The 20,283-nt window shown below is 38.4% G+C and overlaps 1 protein-coding gene across 1 annotated transcript in view; it reads right to left on the reverse strand.

Moving 5' to 3' along the window:
- Positions 1-4,483: 4,483 nt before the first annotated feature.
- Positions 4,484-20,283, reverse strand: part of LOC120860560 (aryl hydrocarbon receptor nuclear translocator-like protein 2) — a gene marked incomplete at its 5' end in the record, with an annotated part of 25,201 nt that continues 9,401 nt past the window's right edge. Inside the window, 5 exons of the mRNA XM_040236370.1 lie at positions 4,484-4,596; positions 5,784-5,842; positions 7,784-7,934; positions 8,091-8,197; positions 8,661-8,901. Of these exons, the coding sequence (XP_040092304.1) occupies positions 4,484-4,596; positions 5,784-5,842; positions 7,784-7,934; positions 8,091-8,197; positions 8,661-8,901 (671 nt within the window). The remainder of the gene's footprint in view (positions 4,597-5,783; positions 5,843-7,783; positions 7,935-8,090; positions 8,198-8,660; positions 8,902-20,283) is intronic.

Raw genomic sequence — 20,283 nt, forward strand, 5'->3', positions numbered from 1 at the left:
GCTCCAAAATTACTGCAGATGGTGACTGCAGCCATGAAATTAAAAGATGCTTACTCCTTGGAAGAAAAGTTATGAGCAACCTAGATAGTATATTCAAAAGCAGAGACATTACTTTGCCGACTAAGGTCCGTCTAGTCAAGGCTATGGTTTTTCCTGTGGTCATGTATGGATGTGAGAGTTGGACTGTGAAGAAGGCTGAGCGCCGAAGAATTGATGCTTTTAAACTGTGGTGTTGGAGAAGACTCTTGAGAGTCCCTTGGACTGCAAGGAGATCCAACCAGTCGATTCTGAAGATCAACCTTGGGATTTCTTTGGAAGGAATGATGCTGACGCTGAAGCTTCAGTACTTTGGCCACCTCAAGTGAAGAGCTGACTCATTGGAAAAGACTCTGATGCTGGGAGGGATTGGGGGCAGGAGGAGAAGGGGACAACCGAGGATGAGATGGCTGGATGGCATCACGGACTCGATGGACGTTGAGTCTGAGTGAACTCTTGGAGATGGTGATGGACAGGGAGGCCTGGCATGCTGCGATTCATGGGGTCGCAAAGAGTTGGACACGACTGAGCGACTGAACTGAACTGAACTGATACCAATCTCTTAAAAACTTGAATTCCAAAACATTATTTTTTGAAAATCTAAGGAAATTCTGAGTTCAAAATTTATTTAAAACCTGCCTAGATGAGTAATTATGGGCCTGCATATATGCATATTCACATATATCCACACATATCTTTTCTTTCTTATGAAAGTGAAAGTGAAGCTGCTTGGTTCTGTCTGACTCTTTGCAATTCCATGGACTATTGCCTACCAGGCTCCTCTGTCCATGGAATTTTCCAGGCAAGAGAACTGGATTGGGTTGCCATTTCCTTCTCCAGGGGATCTTCCTGACCCAGAAATCAATCCCAGGTCTCCTGCATTGCAGGCAGATGTTTTACTGTCTGAGCCACCAGGGAAGCCCATAATACTATTCTTTTGTTCTATTTCTGTGCTTTTTTTCTATTAACCATATAAAGTTCTTTCCATTTTAGCATAAATAGAGCTACCTAATATTTAACTGTTGCAAAGTATAACACTGTGTGGATATACCATAATAAGTTGTGGTTATGATAAATATTTAAATCCCTACTGTAGACAAGTGCAGCAAGGAACAGTCTCATTCATGGATCTTTTTGCAGTTGTAAAAGAGTATTTGCTTCTGAGGTAGGGTTGAGTCTATGATTATATACAACTACATTTTTGATGGGTATTATTAACTTACCCTCCAAGAGCCTGCACTAATTTATGCTCCCATGGACAGTTTGACTGTTTCCTTGCACTCTCACCAATATTATCAAACTTGCAAACTTTTGACAGTCTCCTAAATGAAAATGGGTATCTTATTATCATTTAATTTTGTGTGTGTATATATATATATATATATATATATAAAATTTTAACTATGAGTGGGGTTGAGCAATTTTTAAAGTTTCTTGGCCATTTTTTTTTCAAGTCTACTCTCCAACTTTTTTTAAAATATAGAGCTATTTTTAAAACTTCCTTGACAACTGTATTCTTTATACTACCCATAAAGTTTTAAATATAAAATTATATAAAATTTATGATATATAAGGTTTAATATAACATTCAATAACTTTATACTATGAAATTCTTCATCAGTTAAGTTCAGTCGCTCAGTCATGTCTGACTCTCTGTGACCCCATGGACGGCAGCACTCCAGGCTTCCCTGTCCATCACCACCTCCCAGAGTTTACTCAAACTCATATCCATCGAGTTGGTGATGCCATCCAACCATTTCATCTTCTGTATTCCCCTTCTCCTCCTGCCTTCAATCTTTCCCAGCATCAGCGTCTTTTCCAATGAGTCAGTTCTTCGCATCAGGTGGCCAAAGTATTGGCGTTTCAGCTTCAGCATCAGTCCTTCCAATGAATATTCAGGACTGATTTCCTTTAGGATGGACTGGTTGGATCTCCTTGCAGTCCAAGAGACTCTCAAGAATCTTCTCCAACACCACAGTTCAAAAGTATCGATTCTTTGGCACTCAGCTTTCTTTATAGTCCAGCTCTCACATCCACACATGACTACTGGAAAAACCATCACTTTGACTAGACGGACATTTGTTGGCAAAGCAATGTCTCTGCTTTCTAATATGCTGTCTCAGTTCAGTTCAGTTCAGTCACTCAGTCATGTCCAACTCTTTGTGACTCCATGAATCGCAGCACGCCAGGCCTCCATGGCCATCATCAACTCCCAGAGTTCACTCAAACTCATGTGTATTGAGTTGGTGATGCCATCCAGCCATGTCATCCTTTGTTGTCCCCTTCTCCTCCTGCCCCCAATCCATCCCAATGAGTCAACACTTTGCATGATGTGGCCAAAGTATTGGAGTTTCAGCCTCAGCATCAGTCCTTCCAATGAACACCCAGGACTGATCTCCTTTAGGATGGACCAGTTGGATCTCCTTGCAGTCCAAGGGACTCACAAGAGTCTTCTTACATGCATGGAATGCAAAAGTTGGAAGTCAGAAAACACCTGGAGTAACAGGCAAATTTGCCCTTGGAATACAGAATGAAGCAGGCCAAAGGCTAACAGAGTTTTGTCAAGAAAACGCACTGGTCATAGGAAGCACTCTCTTCCAACAACACAAAAGAAGACTCTACACATGGACATCACCAGATGGTCAACACCAAAATCAGATTGATTATATTCTTTGCAGCCAGAGATGGAGAAGCTCCATACAGTCAACAAAAATAAGACTGGGAGCTGACTGTGGCTCAGATCATGAACTCCTTATTGTCAAATTCAGACTTAAATTGAAGAAAGTAGGGAAAACCACTAGACCATTCAGGTATGACCTAAACCAAATCCCTTATGATTATACAGTGGAAGTGACAAATAGATTTAATGGTCTAGATCTGATAGATAGAGTGCCTGATGAACTATGGACTGAGGTTTGTGACATTGTACAGAAGACAGGGATCAAGACCATCCCCATGGAAAAGAAATGCAAAAAAGCAAAATGGCTGTCTGGGGAGGCCTTATAAATAGCTGTGAAAAGAAGAGAAGTGAAAAGCAAAGGAGAAAAGGAAAGATATTCCCATTTGAATGCAGAGTTCCAAAGAATAGCAAGGAGAGATAAGAAAGCCTTCCTCAGTGATCAATGCAAAGAAATAGAGGAAAACAACAGAATGGGAAGGACTAGAGATCTCTTCAAGAAAATTAGAGATACCAAGGGAACATTTCATGCAAAGATGGACTCGATAAAGGACAGAAATGGTATGGACCTAACAGAAGCAGAAGACATTAAGAACAGGGGGCAAGAATACACAGAAGAACTGTACAAAAAAGATCTTCACGACCCAGATAATCATGATGGTGTGATCACTCACCTAGAGTCAAACATTCTGGAATGTGAAGTCAAGTGGGCCTTAGAAAGCATCACTATGAACAAAGCTAGTTGAGGTGATGGAATTCCAGTGGAGCTATTTCAAATCCTAAAAGATGATGCTGTGAAAGTGCTGTACTCAGTATGCCAACAAATTTGGAAAACTCAGCAGTGGCCACAGGACTGGAAGAGGTCAGTTTTCATTCCAGTCCCAAAGAAAGGCAATGCTAAAGAATGCTCAAACTACCGCACAATTGCACTCATCTCACATGCTAGCAAAGTAATGCTCAAAATATGCTGTCTGGGTTGGTCATAGCTTTTCTTACAAGGAGCAAGCATCTTTTAATTTCATTGCTGTAGTCACCATCTGCAGTGTTGAGCTTTAAGCCAACTTTTTCACTCTTCTCTTTTACTTTCATCAAGAGGCTTTTTAGTTCCTCTTCACTTTCTGCCATAAGGGTAGTGTCATCTGCATATCTGAGGTTATTGATATCTCTCCCAGCAATCTTGATTCCAGCTTGTGCTTCATCCAGTCCACCATTTCTCATGATGTACTCTGCATGTAAGTTAAATAAGCAGGGTGACAATATACAGCCTTGACGTACTCCTTTCCCAATTTGGAACCAGTCTCCTGTTCCATGTCCAGTTCCAACTGTTGCTTACTGACCTGCATACAGATTTCTCAGGAGGCAGGTCAGGTGGTCTGGTATTCCCATCTCTTTAAGAATTTTCCAGTTTGTTGTGATCCACACAGTCAAAAGTTTCATATATTAAGATAATTAGTGTATTTTATCCTATGTAATACAAACATTTTCTATGGCTTATAATTTGTCTTTTAACCTTGTTAATTACAATGGTTATAGCTATGTTTGAGTTTTTATACAATTAAATTTATCCATTTTTATCTTAATGAATTCCAGGTTCTGTGTGATGTTTAGGAAGGACTTTACAAACTAAGTTGCTACTATAAAAGTGATCTCTTCCATTATGTTACTAAAACTGGTTACTGTTTGCATATAGGAAACCTGTTGATTTTTTAATATTTGTATGGTTAATAAGATGATGATTCTACTTGTGAAAGTATTTACAGTAATCAAACATTACCTTTGTAAGTCCAGAAGTTCACCTGCAACTTCTGTTCCGATACTACCAGCACCAAGTAATATTTCCGTAGATGTTCCAGGCACACTAATAAAAGACTGTCTAGAGGATCCTAAATCATAACAAAAGATTCAACTGAGGACTTTAAAAAGTATATAACTTGGTCAATATATTTTTTCAATTCAAATATATTTCCTAATTCCCTCTTTAAAAGAAACAAACCAGCTGCATCCTAAAATGTTAGAAACATTCATGCTTACCTTACAAACATTCTCATAATGGTTTAAGATGCTCATAAAGACTGATGTGAATCAAATATATGGGAAGTCATTGAGAGATCAGTTATGACCTACAACCCTTGAGTACAGACAGTTTCTTCACACTTTAACCTCTACACTAAAGGCAGAGCAATACTATTTTTTTTCTTTTATTGAGGTATAGTTGATTTATAATACTGTTAGTTCCAGGTATGCAGCAAAGCGATTCAGTTGTACATATATGTATATATATATATATTCTTTTTCAGATTCTCTTCCATTATAGGTTATTACAAGATATTGACTATAGTTCCCTCTGCTATATATGAAATTATTATTTTACCTATAGCTGTGTGTATCTGTTAATCCCATACTCCTAATTTATCCCTCTCAACCCCTCTATTTCCCCTGTGGTAACCATAAATTTGTTTTCTCTGTCTGTGAGTCTATTTCTGTTTTGTAAATATGTTTATGTGTATTGTTTTTTTTAGATCCCACCTATAAGTGATATCATATTTGTCTTTCTCTGACTTACTTCACTTAATATGACAATCTCTAGGTCCACCCATATTGCTGCAAACGGCAATATTTCATTCTTTTTTATGGCTGAATATGACTCTACTTTTAATATTTCCTAATATGTTAATTTTTATTAATTAATGCAAATAAAATATTAACATATTCCTGTGGTAAACAACTACAATAACTTCCCCTTGGTGCTTTTCATGAATTTGACCAATAGACATTTGAGCACTCTAATATACAAGGAACTATGCTAGCAGCTGGTGGTTGATAATAAGTAGAACACCACTTCTGCTCTTAAGGGACTCACAGTCTAGGGGTGAGCCAGTTGAGTGAACAACTTATTGCGATACAATATAAGATTATAACAGAAGTGTGACCAAAGTACTGTGCGAATTCTGATAAGGATAACTCAACCCACTGAAGTCTTTTCAAGTTCACTTAGAAATTTTTCCCTCTCCAAGACATAAGGATGATAACTTTCTTAGTAATAAGTCTTCAGACCTAAAACTAAGCTTACCTTCTGATGACTGAGAGCTGCAAGGAAGCAATGATGTATCTCCAGCATCACGATGTCCCCTAGAATTCAGAAACACCGTAGGTGAATTTTTTAAGGTGAAGGAAAATGTTAAAGCAACTACATTAAGCTCTGTGTATCTGAATGGTCAGTTCTTGACCCACTAGTGTTTTATATGCATATTGTTAATATTACCACCAACACGAGGTATTGATGTGCTAAGTACCAGGGCATTTGCCAGATGCCATGTTACCCTGTAATGTATATGTTCTCACAGATGCAAATTCTCAGTTCATAGTCTAATGATAAGAAGGCAAGAATTATTGGGATGAATAATAGAATTATCAGGATGGGTAATTAGTACTTACTGCAGGTACTAAGGATTGGAGGGGCTTTTTAAAAAAACTAAATATTTTAGATAAGGAAATAGAATTGGATTAATAAAACCTTATAGTAATTTCAAATAGAACATAGAAAAATAATACTTGGAATGGGGCCATGCTAGCATATTGAGCATATCAAGAAAAGCTGGCTTTTTCTTTAGGCTGACATAGCCATAGACCAGGGCTTGGAAGGGAGTGAATGGTCTGGATTCCTGCTTATTATCCCTCAGCCAAATATTTTTACACAAGTATATGTGATCCCAAAGTTTAGAAGATGGACATGAAAAAATGATGTGGAGGCAAAATGACTTCTAACAATTATGTGCTTGTGTGCTTAGTTGCTCAGTTGTGTCCGACAAGAGTCTTTGCGACCCCATGGACTGTAGCCTGTCAGGCCCCTCTGTCTATGGGGATTCTCTAGACAAGAATACTAGAATGGGTTGCCATGCCCTCCTCGAGGGGATCTTCCTAAGCCAGGGATCGAACCCAGGTCTGCCACATTGCAGGTGGATTCTTTACCATCTGAGCCACTAGTGAAGCCTTCTTACAATTATAAACAGTTTAAAGCCACATCCACAGTGCTTTTTGGAAGGACAAAAGAAGGTCATGAAGGGTAGGAAAAAACTTTCTGAATAAATGCATCTACTGTCACATTTTATACCAAGCCAAAAGGAATTTATTACAAAAGGGCAAACTTTTAACTTAATTCTGAGAACTAATACCAATGAGCAGTGAATGAATTATATATATATATATATATATAATATACTCAAGTTACAAAATATATACTCAAGTTACAAAGCCAGGGGATCACATGGGTTTTTTTAAAATTGAAGTATAGTTGATTTACAATGATTCATGTTTTTGGCAAAGTGATTATACACACATAATATTTTCTTTTTCAGTTTCTTTTCCATTATATCATAGATTATTAAAAGATATTGAATATAGTTCTCTCTGATATAGTAGGTCCTTGTTCATCTATTTTATATGTAGTAGTTTGTATCTATTAATCATCAATTCCCAATTTATTCCCCCCTTTTCTTCTTTGGCAGCTATAAGTTTGTTTTCTATGTGAGTCTCTTTCTGTTGTGTAAATAAGTTCATCTGTGTCATTCTTTAATTAATTTTTTGGAAGGTAAAATCTCAACTTTTTATTGAGATATAATTGACATATAATATTATATTAGTTTCAGGTGTACAAGATAATGATTTAATATTTGCATATATTGAAAAATGTTCACCACAAAAGTGTAATTAACACCTGTCATTACACATAGTTACAATTTTTATCCTTGTGATGAGAATGTTTTTTAAAAATTTATTTTTTTGAATTGGAGTATAATTGCCTTACAATGTTTAGTTTCTACTATATTTCTAATTTTTTAAGATTCTATTAATATATGTAAGTGATATCATATATTTGTCTTTCTCTGTCTGACTTACTTCACTTAGTAGGATAATCTCTAGGTCTACTCATGTTACTGCAAATGGCATTAACTCAAATTATAAAGCCAGAGAATCAAATAGTTTTAATGATTTAGCAAGATGAAAAGAGGGAAACAAAGATACTCATTTGAAATTAATAAAAAGGTCTTAACAACATAAAATGTTACTTACAAAACTAAAGTGTTGACAGACACAATATATTCCAGTTCTTTGGTCCAAGGATTTGTGAAACTAAACCACTGGCTTTTTAAAGTTACGAAAGACCCATCTTTCGCTCTGAATTTGTATGAATCTGTAAATATTTTCTCTTTACTCTGTAGAACTTAACAAGAAAAGATAATAATCAGCATAACATTTTACCACTGTATAAATCAGTCCTTTAAGGATTAACTCAAGGTCCAGATTTCACAGGAATGAAAAATTAAGAGTTGAAACTATAATTAAAAAGTACTAAAAGGCAACCCCACTCAAGGCATACCTGCTTTGTGCTTGTCAGTCAAATTACTATGGTCATCCTGATGAAAATATTCATAACAAGAAGTTCCCAAGAGTTCCTGAGGCAGATATCCTAAAATTGCTGTTGCCCTAGTTTTAAAATTAAAAGTAAAGTTCAGAATTGGTGAATGTATCCCCTTCTGGAAGACTGTTTCTCCATACATGATCAGGACAGTGGAGAAGTGGACCAGGAGATGAGTAACCCTTAGCTTCACTGGGCTCCCTGTGGCTGCCCTTGACTCAGATTAGAGTTGCAAAGCAGAATGGACACCCAGGCACCAGGCTGTTCCAGAGGCCACTGACCTAATCCACGGTATACTGTTCTCACCCTGCGCCAATAAAACTGTGGCCATAGGCTGTACACGGTTTCTGCACCACTGGCTAAGAGATATTTTAAGTTTGCAATTTAGTTACAGATGTATCTGTATCTTTATTTCATTTAAGCTTCATTTCCTATTCTAAAGCTTAAAAAAAAAAAAAAATCCAGCCGTGCTACTAAGCCACATCTTTAGTAGCCTTAAATATCTAGTCAGTATGGCAAATAAATGTTTACCTTTGATCAACATAGACAAATTTTCCATTAACTGCAAAACGGGTAATAAATTCAGCTGGTTTCACTTTAATCTCGCTACTGTTCTGTGGGACAATATGTGGACGTAGTCTTCCAACGGCAACAAGGCAGGTGAAATCACTCCTTTCTTTCTTATTGTCCCTTTCTTCTTCCAATTCAGCAATATTTGGAGGCCAGCTTCTCAAGTAACCAGTGCAGTGGATGGTACAGAATTTTCTGTGATCTAATTCAACAGTTTAAAAAAGAGGATTTGTCAACTATGTCACAATAAAACTAAAAAAAGATTAAGAATCTAAAAGCATTTCAATCATTATGAATAAATTCATTACACTGACATTTATATTAGTTCTAATTCTGCTATGAAATAGCCTTTATGCTAAATATGAAAAGGGAATAGGTTGGCATTAAAAAGAAAGCATCGGTCATATTTACTTAACAACTTAATTCCTAATGGGTTACTTTTTTTTATGTACTCATTGTATATTGAAATATAATACTGTTTTAGATATGTTACATAAAACAAATTATTAAAAATAATTTCACTTCTTTCTATTTCTTAAATGTGGCTTCTGGAAAATTCCAGATGACTCAAGTGGCTTCTATGTGCCTCGTGTTATTATATATATATATTTTTTTACTTTATTTTAATTTACAATTCTGTATTGGTTTTGCCATACATTGACATGAATCCACCAAGGGTGTACATGCATTCCCAAACATGAACCCCCCTCCCACCTCCCTCTGCATAACATCTCTCTGAGTCATCCTCTTGTACCAGCCCCAAGCATGCTGTATCCTGCATCTGACATAGACTGGCGATTCGATTCTTACATGATATTATACATGTTTCAATGCTATTCTCCCAAATCATCTCACCCTCTCCCTCTCCCTCTGAGTCCAAAAGTCTGCTATACACATCTGTGTCTTTTTTGCTGTCCTGCATACAGGGTCATCATTGCCATCTTTCTAAATTCCATATATATGTGTTAGTATACTGTATTGGTGTTTTTCTTTCTGGCTTACTTCACTCTGTATAATTGGCTCCAGTTTCATCCATCTCATCAGAACTGATTCAAATGTATTCTTTTTAACGGCTGAGTAATACTCCATTGTGTATATGTACCACAGCTTTCTTATCCATTCGTCTGCTGATGGACATCTAGGTTGTTTCCATGTCCTGGCTATTATAAACAGTGTTGCGATGAACATTGGGGTACATGTGTCTCTTTCAGTTCTGGTTTCCTCGGTGTGTATGCCCAGCAGTGGGATTGCTGGGTCATAAGGCAGTTCTATTTGCAATTTTTTAAGGTATCTCCACACTGTTCTCCATAGTGGCTGTACTAGTTTTCATTCCCACCAACAGTGTAGGAGGGTTCCCTTTTCTCCACACCCTCTCCAGCATTTATTGCTTGCAGATTTTTGGATCGCAGACATTCTGACTGGTGTGAAGTGGTACTTCATTGTGGTTTTGATTTGCATTTCTCTGATAATGAGTGATGTTGAGCATCTTTTCATGTGTTTGTTAGCCATCCATATGTCTTCTTTGGAGAAATGTCTATTTAGTTCTTTGGCCCATTTTTTGATTGGGTCGTTTATTTTTCTGGAATTGAGCTGCATAAGTTGTTTGTATATTTTTGAGATTAGTTGTTTGTCAGTTGCTTCATTTGCTATTATTTTCTCCCATTCCGAAGGCTGTCTTTTCACCTTGCTTATATTTTCCTTTGTTGTGCAGAAGCTTTTAATTTTAATTAGATCCCATTTATTTAATTTTGCTTTTATTTCCAGAATTCTGGGAGGTGGATCATAGAGGATCCTGCTGCAATTTATGTCAGAGAGTGTTTTGCCTATGTTCTCCTCTAGGAGTTTTATAGTTTCTGGTCTTACATTTAGATCTTTAATCCATTTTGAGTTTATTTTTGTGTGCTGTGTTAGAAAGTGATCTAGTTTCATTCTTTTACAAGTGGTTGACCAGTTTTCCCAGCACCACTTGTTAAAGAGATTGTCTTTACTCCATTGTATATTCTTGCCTCCTTTGTCAAAGATAAGGTGTCCATAGGTGTGTGGATTTATCTCTGGGCTTTCTATTTTGTTCCATTGGTCTATATTCCTGTCTTTGTGCCAGTACCATACTGTCTTGATGACTGTGGCTTTGTAGTAGAGCCTGAAGTCAGGCAAGTTGATTCCTCCAGTTCCATTCTTCTTTCTCAAGATGGCTTTGGCTATTCGAGGTTTTGGGTTACTTTTCTCAAAAACTAAATTATATGTCCTACATCAAAAGGATTGTTTTAATTTCAATTTAAACAGATCCATAGCTATTTCATTATTTCCAAGTTAATTTTTTAAATTACAGTAATTTATATTTTAAAAACTGTTAAACTTCATACCCCCTTGTTCTTTGCTACAGAAGTATTATTTTCAGCTTATTTAAATTTTGGTATATTATAATTTATATTCATAAATTTAAAGGACACATGAATATATTCTTAAATTTCTTATGTTAGCATTTATAATGGCTAATAGATGCATGTTATAATATATTATAGAAACATTTTGGAGAACATTCAGAGAAATTTATCATAAAATGTATAAAAATAAAACAACTAAATTTCAAAAAAAAACATTACGCAATTAAGTCATAAGAAAACACTCATCAAACACATTCAACCAGGAAAATTAAAAATTGGAAATAATCCATATGTGCAAATATCAGGAAATGCTTAAGAAAACAATAACAGTATAAAAGATAGACAGTATACAGATTATGGCAATCTACAAAAATTTAACTTAAAGGTAAAAAAGAGGGGAGAGAAAAAACAGTTGTTTGTGAAAAGATTTAGGAAAGACCAGAATAGTCATTGTTGTAAGTTGGCACTTTTTGCTCAGACTGTTATTACAAATCTTTAAAAAAATTTTTTTGATGGATGATGATATGGGCTGTCTTATTAAGATACCAACTAATAGTAATAGGATGGCATCACCAACTCAATGGACATGAGTTTGAGTGAACTCTGGGAGTTGGTGATGGACAGGGAGGCCTGGCGTGCTGTGATTCATAGGGTTGCAAAGAGTCGGACACGACTGAGCAACTGAACTGAACTGAATAGTAATAGCAAAGGTGTAAAGAACACTTTACGTGCCATGCTGTAAGTTCTTGGTATAATTCATTTAATCTACTTAATTAAAAGACGCTTGCTCCTTGGAAGAAAAGCTATGACAACCTAGACAGCATATTAAAAAGCAGAGACATCACTTTGCAGACAAAGGTCCATTTAGCCAAAGCTATGGTTTTTAGTAGTCTGTACAGGTATGAGAGTTGGACCATAAAGAAGGCTGAGCACCAAAGAATTGATGCTTTCAAACTGTGGTGCTGAAGACTCTAGGGAGTCCCATGGACAGCAAGGAGATCAAACCAGTCAATCCTAAAGAAAATCAACCTTGAATATTCACTGGAAGGACTGATGCTGAAGCTGAAGTTCCAATACTTTGGCTACCTGATATGAAGAGCCAACTCATTGAAAAAGAGGCTGATGCTGGGAAAGATTGAGGGCAGGAAGAGAAGGGGGTGACAGAGGATGAGATGGTTGCCTGGTGTCATTGACTCAATGGACATGAGTCTGATCAAACTTTGGGGGATAGTGAAGGACAGGGAAGCCTGGAGTGCCTCAGTCCATAGGCTTGCAAAGAGTCGGACTTGACTGAGTGACTAAACAACAAAAACAATAGTTCTGTGAGAGGTTCTAATACCATCCCCACCATCTTAGGGAACTGAGAGTTACTGCCAAGGTTACAGCAGGGAAGGGTGGAGCTTGGGGTTTACCTGCAGACAGGCTGCCTCCCAAACTCCCTCTCTGAACCACTGTTCTGGTGCTATTTGATGGAAGTGAGTGCTGTCACAGCAGGTATTCAAACAGGAGCCTGAGTGATGGAGAGAGAGGGCTACATAAAGGTGTTCCAAGAGGGAACAGCCAGTGCAAACAGAGTCAAGAGTGAGCAGGCAGAAGCGGCTGGGGCACCCTCTGTCCTGGGGGGGTGTCTGGAGAATAAAGCAGGGAACAGACAGTTTAGCTCTTGTAAGCCCTACACAGTGTTAGTTAGGTGCTCAGGCATGTCTGACTCTTAGCGATTCCGTGGTCTGAAGCCCTCCAAGTTCCTCTGTCCGTGGGATTCTCCAGGCAAGAACACTAGAGTGGGTAGCCTCCTTCTCCAGGGGATCTTCCTGACCAGGGAGGGAACCCAGGTCTCCGGCATTGCAGGCAGAGTTTTTCCCATCTGAGCCGAAGGACCTTGTATTCAACACTTAACAGACATCAACACTCTCCATGACCCACAGATGTCTTAAATTACAAGTTGTTATCTCTTTCAACCCTGCTGCTGCTGCTGCTAAATCGCTTCAGTCGTGTCCGACTCTGTGCATCCCCATAGACGGCAGCCCAACAGGCTCCGCCGTCCCTGGGATTCTCCAGGTAAGAACACTGGAGTGGGTTGCCATTTCCTTCTCTAACTTTCAACCCTAAACCAAGTCTTAATCACTTCTTCCCTATCCTGCTTTATGGCAGCACAATCAACCCAGATAGTTAAATAAAAAATCTGGGCTCCTCCCTTTACCTCGCCCAATATCAAGACACCTTAAAGGAATTAAAAATTAGCATAAATACAGTTTTCATTTATACTAACAAAACTGGATCACAGTCAAAAATAAAAAGGCTGGGGCTTCCCCAGCAGTTCACTGGTTAAGACTCTACCTTCCAATGCTGGGAGCACAGGTTTGATCCCTGGTCAGGAAACTAAAATCCCACATGCCGTGCAGTGCAGCCAAGAATTTGAAAAATAAAATAAAAAGTAAAAAGGCTTACGCTTGTGACAACATGGGTGGACCCTGAGTGTATTATGCTGAGTCAGACGGAGAAAGACAAACACCATATAATTTCACTCATATTTGGAATATGGAAACAAAAAACAAAATAAATGTACAAACCAAATCAACCAAAAACAAACACATAGATAAAGAGAACAGAGCAGTAGTTACCAGAGGGGAAGGGGAGGAGGGGAGGACAAACCGAGTAAAGGCAAATCAATTGTATGGTGAAGGATGAAACTAAATCTCAGTGGTGAGCACACTGTAATGTATACAGAGCTAGAAATACAAAGTTGTACACATGAAGCTTACATAATGTTATAAACCAAAGTTACCGCAATACAAAAAAAAAAAACAAACTTAAAAAAAAAGCTTATAGGGACTTCCCTGGTGGTCCAGCAGATAAGATTTAGTGTTCCTAATCCTGGAGGCCTGGGTTCAATTCCTGGTCAGGGAACTAGATCCCACAAGCTGGAAGCAACTAACCCCTGGTGCAGCCAAATAAATAAATAAATATGAAAAAGGAAAAGGCTTATACACTGAGTTAAACATTTCTGATTTCTTGCAAATTTACAAGAGATACTAACTAAAAATACTCTGTGTGCATGTGCACTAAGTCATGTCTGACTCTTTGTGACCCCATGAAATTGGGCCTGCCAGGTTTGTCTGTCCATGGGATTTTCCGGGCAAGAATACTGGATTGGGTTGCCATTTCCTATTCCAGGCTCAACTGAAAATACAGATTGGAAAGTTTTATATTAATGTATGGAATTTCATCCTACAGAACGTAGCCTTTGACTTAAGTTCTCTAACAACAGGGTTACCAACAGTATCTAACTTACCCTGTTCCTCAGTTCCCACCTTCAACATTCATTCAGTTGGCAGATTTCTAGTTGGGATTGTGTAAGTTCATCTACTGATGGAATCTGATCCATTTGATCAATTATCTAAAGTTTTTAAAAATCCCATTAAAAAACACTTTTATCCCCCCAATTCTTTACTTTTACCTAAATATTGGGATCATGGGCCTCAATCCTTACCAAACTAATTATTTACATTAGCTCCACAAGGTAGATTCATATGCAATCTACTCCATGATTTAAAAAAAAAAAAAATCCAAACACTGATATAACCCACAGGACAGCCTTTCAAAATCCTTTCAAAAGGACTCAAAATCCTTTATGAACGTTTTCTTCCACAAGTTGCGGACTGGGTCTCTCAACTTGATATCTTGCTGGCTTAGTTCGAATTCTCACAGAAGGTGATCCTGAGACAAGGATTCAAGTGCAAGAATTATGTTTGGGAGGTGCTCCTAGAGAGCTCCATCAAGGAAGACAGGGAAGACAAAGAAACTAATAATAGATCCATTTTCCAACAGGTTGCCACTTTGAGAAAACTGAAGTTTAATCTGTTGGGGCATTCTGGGAGAAAGTTCAGTTCAGTCGCTCAGTCGTGTCTGACTCTTTGCGACCCTATGAACCACAGCATGACAGGCTTCCCTGTCTATCACTAACTCCCAGAGTCCACCCAAACCCATGTCCATTGAGCCGGTGATGACATCCAACCATCTCATCCTCTGTTGTCACCTTCTCCTCCTGCCTTCAATCTTTGCCAGCATCAGGGTCTTTTCAAATGAGTCAGCTCTTTGCATCAGGTGGCCAAAGTACTGGAGTTTCAGCTTCAACATCAGTCCTTCCAATGAACACCCAGGAGTGATCTCCTTTAGGATGGACAGGATGGATCTCCTTGCAGTCCAAGGGACTCTCAAGAGTCTTCTCCAACACCACAGTTCAAAAGCATCAATTCTTCAGCACTCAGCCTTCTTCACAGTCCAACTCTCACATCCATACAAGACCACTGGAAAAATCAAAGCCTTGACTAGACGGACCTTAGTCAGCAAAGTAATGTCTCTGCTTTTGAGTATGCTATCTAGGTTGGTCATAACTTTTCTTCCAAGAAGTAAGCATCTTTTAATTTCATGGCTGCAGTCACCATCTGCAGTAATTTTAGAGCCCCAAAAAATAAAGTCTGACACTGTTTCTACTGTTTCCCCATCTATTTCCCATGAAGTGATGGGACTGGATGCCATGATCTTCGTTTTCTGAATGTTGAGCTTTAGGCCAACTTTTTCACTCTCCACTTTCACTTTCATCAAGAGGCTTTTTAGCTCCTCTTCACTTTCTGCCATAAGGGTGGTGTCATCTACATATCTGAGGTTATTGATATTTCTCCCGGCAATCTTGATTCCAGCTTGTGTTTCTTTCAGTCCAGCGTTTCTCATGATGTACTCTGCATAGAAGTTAAACAAGCAGGGTGACAATATACAGCCTTGATGGACTCCTTTTCCTATTTGGAACCAGTCTGTTGTTCCATGTCCAGTTCTAACTGTTGCTTCCTGACCTGCATACAGATTTCTCAAGAGGCAGGTCAGGTGGTCGGGTATTCCCATCTCTTTCAGAATTTTCCACAGTTTATTGTGATCCACACAGAAGCATCTTTTAATTCCATGGCTGCAGTCACCATCCGGGAGAAAAATGGAGAACAAAAACCTCAGAGTTATGTGGCCTGAAGTGCCTCAAGGAATAGGAGAGTAAGGATATTGAGAGTTAACTTAGGCAGGTTGATAAGGAGTCCAAGCCTAAGGCCTCTTCAAGGAGGACGTAAACATTCTTTTTTACATTCTTTTGCCTTAGACAAGATTTTGTTCATAGGCAGCAATATCTCTTGTTCAAGGACTTTTTTTTTTTTTTTTGAGTTTTGGATGTATGTTTTGGGAGAAGGTCTGGGTAAAAACTTCCATAGCCTTGAGCTCTGGGTTAACCTGTTCCTTCTGGCTAATCTCATGCTGATGTCATTCCAGGATGTATGTTATGGCAAAGGGTCGGGGCAAAATTCTCACAGCCTTGAGGTATTTTTTTTTATCTATTCTCAGCAGCTACTTGAGAAGTATATAAGGTCCCACTTAAATTAGTGAGGCAGGTACTCTCCTACCCCTTTCTGATGTCTATCAGATGTCAGAAGTTTTTTTTTTTTTTTTTTTTTGTCACTTTCATTTTAAATAAAATCGACACAAAGCTCTGAGTGACTGAGACTGTCTTTGGTCCTAAGTTAAATCTCTTTCAGAGACCATGAATCCGATGGCACCCTTAACTGTTCATCACTAAGATATCAGTATTTATATATCAGCTGCCTTCAGTCAGTGGAGAGGGGATGCTCCCAGGCAGCACTGCCCCACCAGGAGTGAAAGCCCACCTCTTGCTGATACAGGCAGAACTGTCTCTAAGGACCAGAGAAAGAGGTCAAGTAGAGAGTCACGAGTGCTGGACAGTGGAAGCCAAGTGGCATGGAGGATGGTGTGGGGTTCTGATAACTGCCACACTTGCAGAAGAAGCCAATGGATTACTGATATTCTTACCAAGATAAATTTAAGGAATATCTAAGCTATTTGGTAACAATCATTCATCCCTAGCAGCCTTTGATTTCACAAGTGGAGGTACCTGAGTTATCTTATCCTTGTCTTAAAAGCTTTTTCAAAGTTTGAAGGCATGGTATTCATGTTACAATTAGGGTCAAAATAAGGTTTTTAATGCCAATCATGTTTTTTAAAAAGACTTTTTATTGTGGAAAATCTCAAATATCCACAAAATCAGAGAGAACAGTCACTTGAGTGACTCATGGCCAATCTTGCCTTTCCATAAACCTTAAATTCATTTTCAATTAGCCTAAAAAGGGCTGCTTTCCAGTCTCTCTTCTTTTAAATTTAAATATAATAAAGGCAAAAACTCATCAAAAATATAATGAGATAAAAAATAAGTGATTGCCAGAGGTAGTTTGGAAAAGATAAATAGAATTTTTAGGGCAGTGAAAATACTCTGTATGGTATTACAACGATGACCAAGATTGAACCCTAAGGTAAAGTAATGGGCTTCAGGTGACTATGATGTGTCAACATACCATATATATATATATATATATATATATATATACACATATGCCATATATACAACAGCATTCTGGGTGGAATATTCAGTTGATAATGGAGGAAGCTATACATGTGTGGGGACAAGGGATATATGGGAAACCTCTGTACCTCCCTCTCTATTGTGTTGTAAACCTCAACCTGCTCTACAAAAATAATTTTAAACAATAATTAAAAAATTTAACTGTAACTGACGTGTCATGGTAAAAGGGAAGAAAAACACCTTTGCTAACTATAGGCTTTTCTCATTAACAGGGAGTGGTCTTAAAACACAGTGAATTCCATTGGCTAATTATTGTTGGAAAAAAACAATTTAGTAGCAACTCTACACAAAAGGGAATGGCAAGCCACTTCAGTATTCTTGCCTTGAGAACCCCATGAACAGTAGGAAAAGGCAAAATGATAGGATACCAAAAGAGGAACTCCCCACATCATTAGGTGCCCAATATGCTACTGGAGATCAGTGGAGAAATAACTCCAGAAAGAATGAAGGGATGGAGCCAAAGCATAAACAATACCCAGTTGTGGATGTGACTGGTGATAGAAGCAAGATTCGATACTGTAAAGAGCAATATTGCATAGGAACCTGGAATGTTAGGTCCATGAATCAAGGCAAATTGGAAGTGGTCAAACAAGAGACGGCAAGGGTGAACGTTGACATTCTAGGAATCAGAGAACTAAAATGGACTGGAATGGGTGAATTTAACTCAGATGACCATTACATCTACTACTGCGGGCAGGAATCCCTCAGAAGAAATGGAGTAGCCATCATGGTCAACAAAAGAGTCTGAAATGCAGTACTTGGATGCAATCTCAAAAACGACAGAATGATCTCTGTTCGTCTCCAAGGCAAACCATTTAATATCACAGTTATCCAAGTCTATGCCCCAACCAGTAACGCTGAAGAAACTGAAGTTGAACGGTTTTATGAAGACCTACAAGATCTTTTAGAACTAACACCCCAAAAAGATGTCCTTTTCGTTATAGGTGACTGGAATGCAAAAGTAGGAGGTCAAGAAACACCTAGAGTAACAGGCAAATTTGGCTTTGGAGTACAGAATGACAGGGCAAAGACTAATAGAGTTTTGCCAAGAAAATGCACTGGTCATAGCAAACACCCTCACCCAACAACACAAGAGAAGACTCTACACATGGACATCACCAGATGGTCAACACTGAAATCAGATTGATTATATTCTTTGCAGCCAAAGATGGAGAAGCTCTATACAGTCAACAAAAACAAGACCGGGAGCTGACTGTGGCTCAGATCATGAACTCCTTATTGCCAAATTCAGACTTAAATTGAAGAAAGTAGGGAAAACCACTAGACCATTCAGGTATGACCTGAATCAAATCCCTTATGATTATACAGTGGAACTGAGAAATAGATTTAATGGTCTAGATCTGATAGATAGAGTGCCTGATGAACTATGGAATGAGGTTCGTGACATTGTACAGGAGACAGGGATCAAGACCATCCCCATGGAAAAGAAATGCACAAAAGCAAAATGGCTGTCTGGGGAGGCCTTACAAATGGCTGTGAAAAGAAGAGAGGCAAAAAGCAAAGGAGAAAAGGAAAGATATAAGCATCTGAATGCAGAGTTCCAAAGAATAGCAAGGAGAGATAAGAAAGCCTTCTTCAGCAATCAATGCAAAGAAATAGAGGAAAACAACAGAATGGGAAAGACTAGATTTCACTTCAAGAAAATTAGAGATACCAAGGGAACATTTCATGCAAAGATGGGCTTGATAAAGGACAGAAATGGTCTGGACCTAACAGAAGCAGAAGATATTAAGAAGAGGAGGCAAGAATACACAGAAGAACTATACAAAAAAGATCTTCACGACCCAGATAATCATGATGATATGATCACTAATCTAGAGCCAGACATCTTGGAATGTGAAGTCAAGTGGGCCTTAGAAAGCATCACTATGAACAAAGCTAGTGGAGGTGATGGAATTCCAGTTGAGCTGTTTCAAATCCTGAAAGTGCTGTACTCAATATGCCAGCAAATTTGGAAAACTCAGCAGTGGCCACAGGACTGGAAAAGGTCAGTTTTCATTCCAATCCAAGAGAAAGACAATGCCAAAGAATGCTCAAACTACCACACAATTGCACTCATCTCACATGCTAGTAATGTAATGCTCATAATTCTCCAAGCCAGGCTTCAGCAATTCGTGAACTGTGAACGCCCTGATGTTCAAGCTGGTTTTAGAAAAGGCAGAGGAACCAGAGATCAAATTGCCAACATCCGCTGGATCATGGAAAAAGCAAGAGAGTTCCAGAAAAACATCTATTTCTGCTTTATTGACTATGCCAAAGCCTTTGACTGTGTGGATCACAATAAGCTGTGGGGAATTCTGAAAGAGATGGGAATACCAGACCACCTAACCTGCCTCTTGAGGAATCTGTATGCAGGTCAGGAAGCAACAGTTAGAACTGGACATGGAACAACAGACTGGTTCCAAATAGGAAAAGGAGGCCGTCAAGGCTGTATACTGTCACCCTGCTTATTTAACTTCTATGCAGAGTACATCATGAGAAACGCTGGACTGGAAGAAACACAAGCTGGAATCAAGATTGCCAGGAGAAATATCAATAACTTTAGATATGCAGATGACACCACCCTTATGGCAGAAAGTGAAGAGGAGCTAAAAAGCGTCTTGATGAAAGTGAAAGAGGAGAGTGAAAAAGTTGGCTTAAAGCTCAACATTCAGAAAACGAAGATCATGGCATCTGGTCCCATCACTTCATGGGAAATAGATGGGGA

This window comes from Oryx dammah, unplaced genomic scaffold (assembly GCF_014754425.2).
Source record: "Oryx dammah isolate SB20612 unplaced genomic scaffold, SCBI_Odam_1.1 HiC_scaffold_11091, whole genome shotgun sequence".
Classification (NCBI taxonomy): Eukaryota; Metazoa; Chordata; class Mammalia; order Artiodactyla; family Bovidae; genus Oryx; species Oryx dammah.